Genomic DNA, 15855 nt, shown 5'->3' with positions numbered 1-15855 from the left:
TTTGTGACGCTTGAAATTTGTAAGAAATTTAAGTGTTTGTGTCCACAAGTACAGTTTTATTGTAACACAGCCGTGCTCACTTGTTCATGCTCATTTGTTTACACACTGTCTATGGCTGCTTTTGTGCTGCAAAGGCGGAATTGAGTATCTGCGACAGAGACTGCAAGGCCCATGAAGCTGAAAATACTTGCCATCTAAGTCTTTACACAAAAGTTTGTTGACCTCTGCTCTAGGCAAACATATATAGGTAGTTACAAATCATTTCTTAACCCAAATGGTAGCATACGAAGCTAAATGTTCTGCCCCTTACTATCTTCATTTACTGTATCTTGTAGACTGTTCATATCAGTACAATAATATAGTCAGTGGGTGGTGAATCTTAATTTGATCTTAGATATTTGAGTTTAAGGCCAAGACCCTTGGGGAAATGCTCCATGTCCAGTTGGGCTGAAGCTTGGGGCCTGGAGGTGGAGATGTGAGTGACATCTGCTGGGAGGACTTCAACGCAAATCTGTGACCTTGGCCTGTAGATCAAAGATTTTCCTTTATAGAAATGAAGCATTACATGCTGAGCACTGTTGAAAGTAAACTGAATGTTAATAGGTTGACATAAAGACAATGAACTGGAAACAGTAAGCCACCCCCTGGAGGAACAGGAAGTACTAAAGGCCATTCGAGCCAGCCGTGCAGTCATGAACGGAAGGGTACGCGGTGGATCCTTACTGAATGCCTGTTGTGTGCCAACTGCCTTACATGTCTTATATATGTAATCATTACTCTCACAGGTAGGATGTTTTTGCCTCATTTTACACATGAGGATAAGGCTGAGAGAGGTTAAGTGATTTTTCTCACCATTAGTGGTTCAGGTGATCATCTAGTTGTGTTAAAGCATCTGACTTTTAAAGTCTCTTTCTATTCTGCTACCCAAGATGCCAAATCTGGCTGGAAGTCATTGCCTAGCTTTGACAAGCCATTTCATCTTCCTGGCCTCAGCTCTCTCATCTGCAAAATGAGCCAGTTGTCACCAGATTTCCCTTCCCACTCTCACCTGGCCTGATTCTGTTATGGCTAAAACATAAGGGAAAGGGGTGACTCTGTATGAGCCAGATGCAGAAACTTGGAGGAGGAGAGGAAGGTGTGGTTAGCAATTAGTATACGCTAGACCAGTTATCTGGAAGCCGATCCTTAGGAGGGTAAGGAGGTCTCTGGAAATCTTTGCTCCTAAACTGGAAACTTCCCACCCCTCTCACTGCTGTGACCCTGAGCGTCACTTAAGCACGTGGACTTGAACAGCTGGAGGGGCCGGGCTGGGAGAGCCTGTGGACAGCGCCTGGCAGTGTCTCGGCCCGCATGGCTCCTCTCCACTCTCGGGCGCCTGGAGGAGCTGCAGCTAGAGGGCTGTCTGATGCTCCCGAGCTGCAGGCTGGGTGGGGAGGAGGGGAGCGCGAGGGCGGGTAAGCCATCAGACCCGCGGAGCTGGGGGTGTGAGTGTATTTATATAGGACTGAGCCAACCTGCAGTTTCAGATTTCAGACTCTGCTTTATTGGAGAATTTTCCCTGGTTTTCAGTCAATGCTGTAGCAGAGAGAAAGCTGACACCAGAGCCTTCCTGGAAGGTTGGGGAAATTCTGGATTCCCCGGGCCCTCTCCTTGTCTCCTTCCTTCTCAAGGGAGGAGCCACTCTCGGATCAGGAGTGTTGTTAGGATTCTTTCCCAATCAACAGCCTGCGTCTTCCAGCTGGGTCCTGGCTGCCAGCATGGAAGGTAATATCTGGGGTCCTGGGCACCTGGGCTGGGAAGAAATGGGGCTGTCCAAGCCTTTGGGGGGAGGGCTCGGGGGGAGGAGGATGCACACTTTGGGCAAAGAGGAGTGGTTCACAGTGAGAGAGATGAGAAAGAGAGAGGAGTGTCTGTGGGGGGAGGCGAGGGAGGGAGGGAGGCAGTGTGTGTGTGTGTGTGTGTGTGTGTGTGAAGCACTTCTATTGTTTTTGGAAAGCAAATCATCTTTTACACTTTCTCTTTATTATCGTCTCTTTATCTCCTAACAAATAAGAGTGTCCCATGAATATCCATCTTCCTTGAGGGTCTCCAATCAAAAAGTTAGAGAAAATTTCTGACTTCCTAGAATGTGAATGTTTTTTCACTTGTGGGATTGCAAAGGAAACTTAGGGACATGGAGGTATGTGTCCAGAGGACTCTTGTCCCTAGAGTCAACCCTGGGTGTTGCAGGCACTTGGAAACATTCCTGGTAGAGCTAACTTGTAAGTCTGTATGGTGGGACGGTCTAACCAGTATAAATTCCAGCATGGTCTCCGTGTGGTATTAGGGTAATCCAGCTGAATGAGATCAAAGCTGTGAGAGACAAGTGCCAGGAGCACTTTCTTCTCAGAGCCTCAGAATTGGGCAGGATGGAGGCCAGTGCCTGGGGTGGAGGTAGGGTAGGGGCTTGGCACTCTTCCTGAAACCCAAGTTTGGATGGGGTGGTGGTTGGTGAGTCAGACTGACTGAATGCGGCTCTGTCTTCCCAGGGTTTGCGTGGTGTTTCTCAATGGCCAGGAGCAGAGATCAGAGACCTACCTCATACCGGGGCTGGTGGGCGGGCAGCCGGGCCAAGGTGCCAGGACCTGTCTGTGCAGTGATGTCCCCTGGGCAGCACGGTCCGCAGGAGTGGTGGGTGGTGGATGGGCCAGGCCAGATGTGGCTTTTGAAAAGCAGATTTGGGGTGGTGAGATAAGCGTTGGAAGAGGAGTGTGGTGGAGTCTGCTAGAGGCAGAACATGGAATTCTGGAAAGGATCCAGGAGAGGGAACTAGGGAATCTTAGGTTCTGATACAGTTCAAGGCTGAAGACAGCCAGAGACCTCACCTCTCAACACGGATGTAAGCTGAAATGGGTGAGAGAACCAGAGTTTGCCTGCTGACTTCTGAATATAATGAGAAGGATGGATGAGAGGTGACGAGGGTTAAGCAAAACGCATTTTCAGCTTGAGAATTATATACTGCAGTTGAGTCTGGAGGCAGTCACACAGTTATTTATTAGGCAGTGTGATTAATAGGTGGTGTAGCCTGGTTATTTTTGAAACTATGGGCATTTAAAAAAACGATTTTTTATTTACATCACCAGCTACTTCCAAATAGAATTTTAGTGTTTTTGTCTATTCGGTAGATGGGTGCAATGCATCAGTTCGGCCAACAGATAATAATAACCTTTCATTGCACTTACTTGTGTATGGTTTTCCGGCTTGGAGACATTCTCTGGCCCAGTTCAGCAGCTGTTTACCAAGCCCTGTTCTCTCCTAGGTGCTGTGTTAGAGACTGGGTATACAGTCTCTAAGACTTATCTACAGATAAGACCTGGTTCCACCCTCAAGGATCTCACAGTCACTGTAACCCTATCAGGAAGACAGAACATCATTCCTATAACACAGTTGAGGAAACGGGAGCTAAAAAGTGCTAACGGACCCATGGTTTAGTCAGCAGAAGGACAAGGATAGGATCAAGATCCAGCTCCTAATCCAGTGCTCTGTTGTGTTTTCCTCGGCCCCACAGTAGTCTCAGATTCCCTCCACTTCATCCCCCACCTTGTCTCCACCAGAGTAACGAGCAAGCAGCCACCGTCTGTGGAAGGCAGCATGGAAACCTGCTTCCTGGAACGGGGTCAGTCCTCTTGGGCAACTGAAATGGCATCCGTGGGTCTGCATGTATGTGAGCTGCTGACCTAATCCTCTCTACCACTCCCCAGTAGCCTCCCTTAGCTCCTTATTCTTTTCTTTTTCTTTCGAGTGTGCCAGGTCTTCACTGCCGTCGGCTTTCTCTGGCTGTGGTGCGTGGGGGCTACTCTTCACTACAGTGCACGAGCTTCTCTGAGCAGTTTCTTCTCCTGTTGTGAGCGCAGGCTGGAGGCGCTCAGGCTTCAGTAGTCACGGCTGACAGGCTGAGTTGCTCCTCAGCATGTGGAATCTTCCAGGACCAGGCATCGACTCGTGTCCCCTGCCCTGGCAGGCAGACTCCTACCCACTGTTCCACCAGGGAAGTTTCTCTCAGATCAGTCTTGCCTTTGGGCAGATTATCTTCCTCCCTCTTTTTTCCTGGATTATCTGAACAGACAAGGGGACAGTAAAATCCAGGGGCTCACAGAAACCTGGGAGACTCCACAAGGAGGTACATGCACCCTGAACACCGGATTTATAAAACAATCAGTGTCGCTTGGTTCTTTGTAGTTGACAGAGTGTGTTCACACGAGCAAAGATGCTTGTCGATTCCCCCTCCCTTTCATGTTTCTCATTTCCTGGAAAGGTCTGAATCACCAAAGCTTAGGATTGTTCTCTTCATTTTAGGCGTAAGCTAAAAAGGACACAGAGAGGTCATCTGTCCCAGTGATTATCAAATTTTGGTCTGTGACAAGAGTTTTCGCCAGTCTGAAATGAAATGACGAAAGAAAGTATATTGAACTTTTTGGCAGGGAAGCAAAATCGTATTCAGTTTAAAGGATTTCTTTTGGGGGCAGAAGATGTACTCAAATATATATTCTGAGGCTATGGCTTGCTTATTCTTTTTAAGAACTGGTGATGAGAGTAGTTGGTAGCTAGGCTTTTTAAATATCCTTACTTGGCAAATTGAAAAGTTGGCAACTGTATAGTGGTTCCTTAAATTTCATTTTTTGAAATTTAACCAGTCTATGAAATAAAAAATTCTTGCCTCCAGGCACGATCTTCTTCAAACAGATGAGACTCTACCTCCCTGATAAGGGTTCTTTGGGGCAGATTTCTGAAAACTTGGATTCTGATCTTGTCATCACTGTTCTTTCCCTCTGGGTTCTTAGGCCATGATAAACTCACATAGAGTCTCAGTTTCTTCATTTTTCCATTGTGGGAGGTTTCTGCCTCCAGGACAAGGTCACTGGCAGAGGAATGTGTTCTCACTTCCTCGTCCCCTTTGTCCGGGAGTCTGAGACTCTCACTTCTCAAAGGGGTTCTGGGATCAGGCCTTGCTGGTTCCTATTCCTATAGTCATTTTTCAGAAATAATGAAAGTCATCTCCTTTGCTTGGAAAAGATGGAGAAGGTTTGTAGTTTGAAATATTTGGAGCAGCATGAGGTATATTTTACATTTGAAATCTTGTTGTCCAGTGTTAATCATTTGGAAACACCTTTTTAACTAGGTGGCCAAGAGGCAAGGGTATTAAAAAGGTCTTGCCATCAGTTTTTGAAATGGTGGATATCAACTGGAGCTTTTCTAAATTTGGAGGCTCCTGGAGGCCTTAGAGTGTTTGAGTCTTTTACCTTCTATAGAGTCAGGCCTGAAATAGCAACAAATATGTGGGAATTCCCAGGCAGCCCCAGCTGCCAGACTGAGACTTGTGGTTGGGTGTGCACGTGTGTGCAGACTTGTAGGAGAGATGGCGTTTAGAGGATTGTCGGTTTGAAATCACCCTGGAAATTGAACCAGATGCTCTTTTTGAGATTTGTCTAGGGCCTTTTTTTCCTGAAAGCCCAGGAAACTTTTTTGTAGGATAGAATTTTCTGATTTTCCACCCTAATTTTATGTTCTAAAATAAGAACCCTCCTAACCTAGGAAAGGGAGAAGGCAATGGCAAGCCACTCCAGTACTCTTGCCTAGAAAATCCCATGGATGGAGGAGCCTGGTAGGCTGCAGTCCGTGGAGTCGCTAAGGGTCAGACACGACTGAGCGACTTCACTTTCACTTTCACACATTGGAGAAGGAAATGGCAACCCACTCCAGTGTTCTTGCCTGGAGAATCCCAGGGACGGGGGAGCCTGGTGGGCTTCCGTCTATGGGGTCACACAGAGTCAGACACGACTGAAGCGACTTAGCAGCAGCAGCAACCTAGGAAAGTAGTGTTTGGACTTAGGTAGTTGAGTTTGGGAGTGTGGGTAGTAGACTCACCCCAAGCTTCCGTGGGGAGGAGGGAGAAGTGGGACGAACTACTAAAGGCAACAGGAGAGCCGCAGGCTCTGAGCTGGAAGACCAAGCCTAAGGGTGAAATCCTCTCAAAAGTTTCTGGATGGTGGTGGGGCAGTAGTACAACCACCTTGGAACAGCGCTATGGAAAAGCTTAAACCTGTGACGGATGGTGGACACCACAGCCTTATCCAAGCCAATGGAGAGGGAAAAAAAGTGAGAAGGATCCAAGAAGTGCAGATGGGAGATCTCTGCCATCCGCCGAGCTCCTGCTCAGGAGACCCCTCCACAGCCCCGCTGATGGCTCCGCCAAGGTGTGGGGCCGTGGTTTTCTTAGCTCATCCCTGATCACCAGCAATTTTGGCTTTCCCCAAGAGAGCTTTCATGAGGATTTTGTCCTAGCTTTGGGTAGACTGGGACACAGAGTCAAGGAGCACAGCGAAATTCTTGGAGATTAGGATCTCTTCTGAGGCTTTCAAGCCAAAGGTGAGGCCATTCAGCATGCCTTTTTCTGACTGCAAAGGTCAACACGACGTGACTGGAGCTCCACAGACGTCCCCATCCTTGTCACAGTGAAGTGACAGAAAGCACTGTCCAGGCTCCAGGGCCACCTTTCTCTTCCATTGACTGCATGATCTTGGGCAATTCGGTCCCTCTCTAGGCCTCAGATTTCTCATCTTTGAAGCAAGAGGGTTGAGTTTGATTGCCACCATCCTACTCAGCTCTGCACGCATCAATTCTCCATTTGACCAACAGACCTAATCACTCTGAGAGTCTTCTGTTTTTCTCCGAGATGCAGGTCTGTTGGAAAAGTAGCTTGAGGTGGCAGGATAAGATGAGTTATTTTTGAGACAACTGACCCAGGGTCAGAACTGAGATACCCCCTTGGACGAGTGTGCATCAGAATAGATTAAGTCCTTCACGGTCATTAGTAAGTCCCTGAAATGCATGGCTACAGCCAAGGGACCGGCGAATAACAATAACAACCGGCGAATTGCCCAACATAGCTCACAGTTATGGGCCAGGGTTCTCTGCTGTTTTACAAGCCTCCTGGGGCCATGAAACAGCATTAGCGAAACATGCCAAACCTGTTCCACTGGGTGTCAGACATTTGTCTCTCGTCCAGAGTGTCCATCTTCATCATTTCTCTCACACTCAGCATCTTTTCTTCCTTCAGCCCAATCCCCCACACTCTCTGGCTCTCTCTACCCCTTAGCATTCCCCAAGTCTCTGTCACAGCTTCCCCTGAGAATGCCTCTAGGGAGGAGGAAGCAGAGGTGCAACTGCGGGGCAGTGGTAGTGGAGAAAATGCTAGAAGCCCAGTGAGATGGGGAGTTGGAAGCATATTTGGAATATTCAGGCATGTCTATACCTGAAGCCAATCCAATAACAGCACACTGCCTCTGCCAGCTCTGTTGGGGTGGAAAAGCAGCAGATTCTTATGGGCTGATGGGCTGGTCTTTGGATCCTCTCCTCTCCCCATGCCAACTTGTGTTCCAGGAAGCTGGCTCCAGGCTACAGGAACCCAGGGACCCAGAAGAGATTCAGACTGTGGCAAGGCAAAAGCTTTCAGTATTTGTCAACATCTTTAGCTTAAATAACCCTGATGGCTTTCCTGAGACACCTGACTTCAGGGGCTGGAGGAGGAGCTCAGATAGCTCCAAAACTCATCATCTGAGATGCCTGGGGCCTGTGGATTTCAGAATGGTAACATGATGCACACACTATGTATTACATAAAAACCTCCGGCAGAGTCTGGAACAGCTCCAAAATCACGCATATTAATATTTATGCAGCAAGATGTATCTAAAGAATCACACAAGTGGGATTTTTTAAAAAGGCTAAAATGAGTCTCATGCCAGTTCAAGTGATGCTGCCAACTAGGTTTGAGTCAGGTTGGGTTCTGCTATCAATCTAGTTAAGAAAAAACTTTAAATTTTCAGATATTTGTGGATTTGGGAATGTAATTAAGGCATTGCAGTTCTATACTGCCTCATATAACCCTATCAGGTGGAATTAGCATTCCCATTTTACAGATGAGGAAACTCAGCATCAGTAGCTTGTAAAATGCCATTTGGCGAATAAGGGGATTCCGATCAGAGCTGACCTGTGATTCCAAACCAGCCCTGTTCATCTCCAGAGACCAGCCGCCTCCTCCGAGGTAGGGCGCACTTCACCTTAAGAAGTGACTGAGGGAGAGTTGGGAGTGTGTGGGGGGGATGGGAATGCTGACTTTGGCATCTTCCCTGATTAGGAGTGCTTTTCCTGCACATCTGATAGGGATCACTTACTGACTTGTTCTTATTTATACTTTGACTTCTGGGATCCCAGTAAGCTAAAGTCTCAGAAGAGAAGAAGCTAAAGTTCAGTCAACTTTGTGGCTTACAAGAAGAATCCAGCTGGCTTCATCGGGGCTGTGAGAGCCAAGAACAAATGGGGTCAAGTTGGGTTTAGTGAGAGAAGCATCACTGCAGTGGAAACAACTCTGTGCAGAACCAATGGGATACAGTGCTTTCTGCTTCCCCACCCACCACCTGCTGCAGCAGGCTTGCCTTGAGCAGGGACCCCTTTGAGAGGACTGTCTGGAAGGATAACAAACTCCAGATGATAGTGAGAGTGGTATGCAGCTTGAAGTAAGGAGAATTCAATCAGGAGGGTCTCACTGGTCTTCGTTAGTGATGTGAAAAAAAGGTCAAAGGAAGAGCTAATTCAATTTATTGAAGATAGACCACATGCTCTTTAACACTTCATTGGAAAGATGATCGTTGGTCTGTTGTCTGGGCAGACATGTGTAATCTCCCTCCCCCTACCTTCTCACTGCTGTCAGACAGTGCCTGCTATCTCCTGTGTCACCTCTTGGACAGGTAAGATTTGAAATCTTATTATGCAGGCACACAGGAGCCCGCAGTGTCCTGTGCTGTCAGGAGCCTTCTGTCCATGAAGTCTAAGCAGCTCGCAGGTCAGCCGCTCTGGGGAGTGGCCTGTGCTGTGTGTGTCCTTCCCTAGGAAGCTACCCATTAGGAAGAGTGGTAGGTTTGTTGCCATAGTAACAAGGAACATCTGCTCCGGCCAACTAGAGACAGAGGAGGAAGATATTCTTAAAGGGACCGTTAGCTCATGGATTTGGTGGCAGGTGAGTGTTTCTAAAGAAGACCTGAAGGACCGAGCAGACCCCTTGGTCTGAGAGAGCTGTGAGGCTCTACGGTGGCAAAGGACCCTCGTTTGCTTTGGAAAGGGCAGGAGAAAGGATATAAAATTTTCTTCTCTCCTGAATAAGGAATGTCATCTGGGAACATGCGCGTTAGCTTGTGGGCTCCCAGACCCCGTGCCCCTCCCTCATCAGAGGTGGTCTGCCATCTTCACTAGGGACTTGGTTCACCCATGTGGCCCTCACTTCTCCTGTTGCCAGCTCTCTAAACATCCTAGGAACGCTTCCTAAACTGGGAGGTAGCAGATTCACCTGCTTTCCCTGACCCCTGCCTCCACCCTGCCCTCTCAGGTGGCCTTCTAGGCCGGCTGAGGTCTTCCCTGCGCTGTGTTCTGCTGCCCTTGGGCAAACCCCTTGGTCCTCTCCTTCCTCTTCCTTCCTTTCTTCCTCATGCCAGCCACATCCACACAGTTTAGATGCTGGATCCTCCAGAATTCATCTCATCCTTCTTCCTGATATTATTTATAACTTTCGAGTGTGTTACTGGAACTGCTCAAAGAACTTTAAGCCCCAAGGGGATTGTATTATAAAGTTCAGAGGAATGCCTGGGCTGCAGGAACAAGCTAGAATCAAGAAGCTGGCTGGTGCAAGTGTGGCCTTGCCACTGTCCCTCTTCATGGGCTGGCCCAGCTCCATGTCAGTCTAAAGAGATGGCTTCTCGCAGCTCCCTTGTGTACATGTCACCTGAAGGACTGGTCTTTTTTTTTCTCAATTCCAATTCCCACCCCTGGAAAGGTGTTTTGGTTGAGCTAGGGCTGGATGGCTCCCTGGAACCAAGAGAGTGGCCTGCGGCTGCAGGAACATGGCTGTTACCGCCATAACTCTGTGGTACCGGGGTGGAGGGGCAGTGTCTAGAAAGGGGTGGGTACTTTCTAGAACCGATAGCCTTTCCTGGACCTCCAAGCCCAGAGGAGGGCTTGATTTGGAGAGTTTATACACCCCAATGTCCTCTGTCCAGCTCTTTCCCCACCTGTCTACAAGGTGCCGAGGCCTAGTAGGTAGTAATGGCAGTGTGGCTGAAGAGGCCGAGGCGTGGCTGCAGAGTCCTTTCCATTCCCCACAGGTGGACAAAGTGTGGAACCTGGATCTTGAAGGCCATTCAGGGCCCCACCCTCCCCAGAGGTAACATTCTATCCCTTTAGTAAAGTCCTTCGTGAAAGATTTTATTGTTTCATCAGACGCTAGGGAGTCACATCAAAAGCGCATCACTGTTTCTGCATTGGGTCTTTGATATTGTCGTTGAGTCCACTCTCCCCCCTTCCATCGTGGGCTTGTGGGAGGACCGATGCCATCTTGTTTGGGTTAGTATTGAAACAGGGACCATGACATCATCGCCTTGCGTGAGATGACAGGGTGGCTAGGCCGGGGTGTATGGGATTGGGACCATTTCTGGCTGGCTGTTGCCCTTCATCCAAATGAACTCCAGAGAAAACACAACGAGGGGTCAGGTTTGTCTAAGCTTTTTGTGGCGCTGTCCCTCATTCATGCCTTCCTCTGCCAAAAGCCTCACCTCCATCCACAGTGATGGCAGGCACACCAGAAGTGCGGGGGCTGGAAGGGGTGGGCATGTGGGGCGGCGCTACCTGGCTCTGCTCTGGGAGGGGCGTGCGGGAGGGCAGTGGGGACCTGCCGCCCCTGGAGCCTGGGGGCTGGGGTTGTCTCTGGGTGGAGAGGGAGGGCCTGCAGGGTCCCAGGGGCTGAGCTATTTCTGTAACCCAGAACACACACGCCGCAGCCACAGAGAAGGTCAAACTCTGGGCGCAGGGCTGGAATGCAGGGGCCAGGCAGCAGGGGGAACTGCGGTTGCACCCCTCCTGGCAGCTCAGCCGGCCCCTGCATTGCTCCCTGGGGCAGGTGCGTTACCCAGAGCAAAGTGCGTGGCATGGGGAGGGACCAGGGCAGTGATGCTGGTGCAGTGCTTTGGAGGGGGTTTGGGGAGCGGCACAAAATCCAAATACCCATTGCACTGGGGTGGGGAGAAATTTAATTCCAGGGTGCGGGGACTCTATTTCATGCTCTCTGCCATGGAAAAATCAGGTCAGGCAAAGCCCTGTGTGAAGGGAAAGAGAAACAGTGCTGAGGCTGGGACCGGGAGGCTCGGACAAGCACAGGCGTGTGTCGTGCCTGTGTTCGGAGGCCCGGACAGACAGATGTGGGGTCAGTTTAGGAGAAGCAGTGTCAGCCTCTGTCCGCGTAGTGAGGCTCTCTCACCCACACCGGCCCGTCCACGGCCCCTCTTCACTGTGTCGTTGGTCCTTTCCTTCGGAGGCGCTGCGTTCGCTGGGTGCGCTTCAGGCCCCGCTCTCCTGGCTCCGCCCCGGCGCCAGCAGGCCCTGCCTGCCGCCGCACGCGCCCCTCCCCCTGCACGCGGTGCCCGCCGTTCTCCACGCGGTGCCCTCATCCTCACACGTGCTTGTGTGTGGTTTGGGGCTTCTGGGGTTTCTGTTTATAGTTAGAAATTTGCCCTGCTCCAGCTCCGACTTTGTTGCAGGAGAACCATCTTCCTGGCTGAATCTGACCGCCGCGTGACCCTCAGGCGCCCTGCCCTTGGTCCGCCCCCTTTCAGCCCCCTGCTGCATGTCTGCTGGCTTGTCTGCCTTCTCCTGCTGTAGGGCTCCTCAGCCGGAGAACCCTAAGACCAGAAGCCTGCTCCAGAGGGGCTTAGGCTTTCCTGGACCGGTAACCTTCCACACCTCCTTTGTCCAGCTCTTTCCTGAAGTGCTCGGGACTCAGTGGCCTCTTGTATGCTCTCATTAACTCTGCGGGCAAGGTGGCTCCCTGCTCAGGCCCGGTGGGCCCCAAGGGGCAAGCACTTGCCCACATTATACAGCTGGATGGGTGACTACCAGCGCTAGAGCTTGAGTCTTCCCAGACACCTTCTCCAGCCCAGGGATGTGGCCCCTAGATTGACTTGCTTTTTAACTTCCAACTGTGACATGACATAGAAAAACAAGATCCCCTCCTCATTCAGAGCGCAGTAGGACAGGCCTCCGGCCTCTTTGAGATTCTTACCTGTGGATTATGCTGGCTTCTGAGGGTAAGGCGTCTGCCTCAGATGATTACGAGTGGTCTGAGGTTGGTGGGGGCTTAAAGGCATTCTTAACTAGATTGAGAATATCCAAAATACTAACTTCTTTAGGAGCAGTTGTTAAGCATTTGTCTTCATGTGTCGAAGTGCTGAGGGGTTTTATAGTCAGAAATTAGGCCATCACTTCCTATGAGCGAATGATCTGCGGCAGGGGCAGATAGTAATGATTTCTGGCTTTTATTGAACATTGCAAGGTCCGGGTCTCTCAAATTCTCTGCTTCTATAATCTCATTTAATCCTATGACAAACCCTTGAGGTCGCAGTTTATATTACCCCTGTTTACAGATGGAAATGAAAGCACAGAAAGGCTGTCATTCACTCAGAGCCCCTTAGGTAATGACCGGTGCCGTCAGATTAGAATTGGGGCAGTCTGACTTCAGAGCCAAAAATCCCAAGGCCAATGCAGATTCAACTCAGCAAAAATAAACTAAAGGGTTAGTTTGTAGGATGATGCATGAGAAGGGAATTTCGAGTTGCACAATGAACTGGAAGTGGGAAAAGAGTTGGCTTTGGGCTGTGTCCCGGGCTCTCACCCTGGCTTTCCTGTCTCCAAGCTGCCTAGAGCTGCTCCCCGACGTCTCAGCTTCCTCCTCTGCAAGTGCAGGGCAGTGGTGCCTGCCTCAGGAGGTTGAGCAGGGAGCGTGCTAGTTTCATGGCCTGGGTCAGTGTTAATTTCCTTTCTTTTCGGTGCCAGTTGTTAAGTCTTCCTGGAGCGAGTGAGGAGTGATTTGAGAATTTAAGGTTAATTCTTTTTCTGAGAAGCAAATGTCTAATCAGCCCTCCAAGAGCTGATCTTCTGGACAAGACTTCCTGCCATTACCATTTCCTACTGGTCCCTGCTGGGACTGCCTGGCATTGGAGGAAAGATAGTCTGGACAGAGAGGAGTGTTTGGCTTAATGTAGCTCTCAAGCTGCTGTTACTCTCTGACCCTTATCACTTTATTATATTTTTTCCTTTTAAAACAAGGACATTGTCTTACATAAACCCAGTACAATGAACAAATTCAGGAAACAGCATTGATACATTACTATTATCTGGTCGACAGGCCATATTCAATTTCACCAGTTGCCCTAATAATGTCACTGGATTCTAACCCAGGAGCATGTCTCTGCTCCTCTTTAATCTGGAATAATTCCTCAGCCTTTCTTTGTTTTTCATGCACTGAGGTTTTTGAAGAGTGCAGGCCTCTCCCTGGCCTTTCTGGGCCTTGTCCAGTCTCCCTATCTCTCCAGTCTCATCCCCGAGTAGGGCTGAGTAGGGTAAGGTGGTTGAAGCAGTCTCCTTAGGCACAGCATTTAAGAGGCTTCTGGAAAACTCAGTAATCAAGATAAATAGCATTTATGGCAATATTAAAAGAAATCAAAATCAGTGTGAAAATTTCATGAAGGACAAAATGTCAACATTTTCAGTAACAACAGGATCAGTTAACAGTGCCACTCTAAGCCATGTTGGAGCCTCGGGCGAATTGGGAATTGTGTACTACTAATCTGGTCTTTGGGGCTTCCCTGGTGGCTCAGAGGTTAAAGCATCTGCCTCCAATGCGGGAGACCTGGGTTCGATCCCTGGGTCGGGAAGATCCCCTGGAGAAGGAAACGGTAACCCACCCGGTATTCTTGCCTGGAGAATCCCATGGATGGAGAAGCCTGGTAGGCTACAGTCCATGGGGTCGCAAGGAGTCGGACACGACTGAGCGACGGAATGAAAATGAATCTGGTCTTCATTTAAAATATTTCACGCATTATGGATTTTTTGCCCTAATTTTTATTCCAAAATATTGCATAAAAATCTTATCAAGCTTGATCAATGAGGTTTTAGATGCCTCTTACTTTTTGCCACCTTGCAGTGTGGATTTCCGCCCTCCTGTCACCCCGTCCTTAGAACAAGGGAGGGAGGAGGGGGCTTCCAGCCCCAGCAAGCGGGGGGCAGAAGAAGAGGGAAAGGAGGCGCAGGGCCTGGAGCCCTCTAACAGCTTCCAGCTGCTTCCGCATCCACCAGACTTCCTGCCTTGGGCGTGGTGTTGGGTTGGTTTCCCTCCTCTCTCATCAGATGCGTGATCTGATTAGATCCTCAGGTCCCCTCATCTCCCCCAGTCTAGCCTGTCTTAGTATGGCGTGCTTCCCCTCAGCTGAGCCCATTATGACCCGAGACCTGCCCCGTTTTCCTCCATCCTGGGGTCCCTTCCGGTCTACCACTTGTGCTCTATGAGAGCGTCTGCTCAGCGTGGGGTGAGCACCCCGATGCTGGTCCTCGGCGCTTCCTGTGGTCCTGGGAGCCAAGCCAGGGCTGAGGGACGGGCAGGGTGCCCCCAGGCTGCGGGCAGGCCGCCGTTAGCAGGAAGAGCTCCCCCCTGAGGGTAAGGGCCGGACTCTGCAGGAGGTGGGTGATCTTAGTCAAGACCCTTTAGCTGTGTGAGCCTCAGGCTTTCTGTTTGTATGCTTTTTTGTAAAATTAGAGTGTTAATATTTTCCTGCCTACCTTATAGGGCTATGAAAGAATAAGTGAGGTGATGAGGAGAGGACTTTGTGAACAGGGCGGTATTTGTTACTTTCCCTTCTGTCATAAAACAAGCGATGATTTTTATAAAGACGATCTTCAGGTCTGCCACAGTATTTGACCTAAATCCAGGAGAGAGGTCCAGGCTGATTCAAGGCCACGTCCGTGCCTGTCTTTAACCAGCCGTCTAAAGCAGGTCACTAGGGAAGCTGGAATCCCCACACCACCCCCACACCCCTACCTGCCCAGATCCATCACAGCATAAAACATAGTGGATGAGGCCCAGGGATAGGTGGGCTTTTTTCAATGTCTCATCTGAAGACTTTTTTTTTTATAGCTTTATAGAGGTACAATTGATTTATGATAACTATTGAAGGGGTAAAATTTGATGCATTTTCTTGAAACTGTTAACTACAATTAAGATAGTACACCTGTATCTGCTGCTGCTGCTGCTAAGTCGCTCAGTCACGTCCGACTCTGTGCAACCCCATGGACTGCAGCCTACCAGGCTCCTCCGTCCATGGGATTCTCCAGGCAAGAGTACTGGAGTGGGTTGCCATTGCCTTCTCCGACACCTGTATCTATCACTCCCCAAAGTTTCTTCCTGTCTTTTTGAAATCCCTCGGTCTACCCCATCCCCACACAACTGCTAATTTGCTTTCTGCCACTATGAATTAGTTTATCTTCGTAATGGTTTTGTATAATGGAATCATAAAGTATACCTTTTTTATTTGGGGGAAGGGAGTTTGGCTTCTGTCACTCAGCACAATTATTTTCAGATGCATCTATGTTGTTATGTATGTCAGTAATTCATTTCTTTTTATTGTTGAGTCATATTCCATTGTATGGATGGTATACATATTGTATTCTGTTCATGGACATTTGAGTTTCTTGCAGTTTGGGGCTCTTACAAACAAACTTCTGTGAACATTTGTGTTCAAATCTTTGTGTGGACATATATTTTCATTTCTTTTGGATAAATACCTCGGAATCAATGTATGTTAAACTGCATGGAACAGTTTTGCAGTTTCCTAAAAAGGTAAACAAAGTGGAAGCGCCATTTACGGCCTAATCAGCGGGGTATGACTTTCAGTTCATTCACACTTTTGTCAGCAGTTGGCATGATTAGTCCTAATTTTAGCAGTT

At 49.1% G+C, this 15855-nt stretch overlaps 1 protein-coding gene across 10 annotated transcripts in view; it reads left to right on the top strand.

The window, feature by feature from the left end:
• PLEKHA6 (pleckstrin homology domain containing A6) overlaps positions 1 to 15855 on the top strand; it is a 139148-nt gene that overhangs the window by 62766 nt on the left and 60527 nt on the right. For 2 of the 10 annotated variants that reach the window (XM_088845118.1, XM_055420072.2), the window contains exon 1: positions 221 to 1764. The exons of 3 other annotated variants lie outside the window; for them this stretch is intronic. In XM_088845118.1, the coding sequence (XP_088701244.1) occupies positions 1406 to 1764 (359 nt within the window). In that variant the 5' untranslated portion in view covers positions 221 to 1405. Of the gene's footprint in view, positions 1 to 215; positions 1765 to 15855 lie in introns of those variants that run through there. 5 more of the 10 variants (XM_055420077.2, XM_055420075.2, XM_088845117.1 and 2 more) reach the window with 4 other exon arrangements.

The sequence above is a fragment of the Moschus berezovskii genome, chromosome 17 (genome assembly GCF_049115385.1).
Source record: "Moschus berezovskii isolate FMDL1 chromosome 17, NW_MosBer_1.0, whole genome shotgun sequence".
Lineage (NCBI taxonomy): Eukaryota > Metazoa > Chordata > Mammalia > Artiodactyla > Moschidae > Moschus > Moschus berezovskii.
This window is presented reverse-complemented; position numbering and strand designations above follow the sequence as displayed.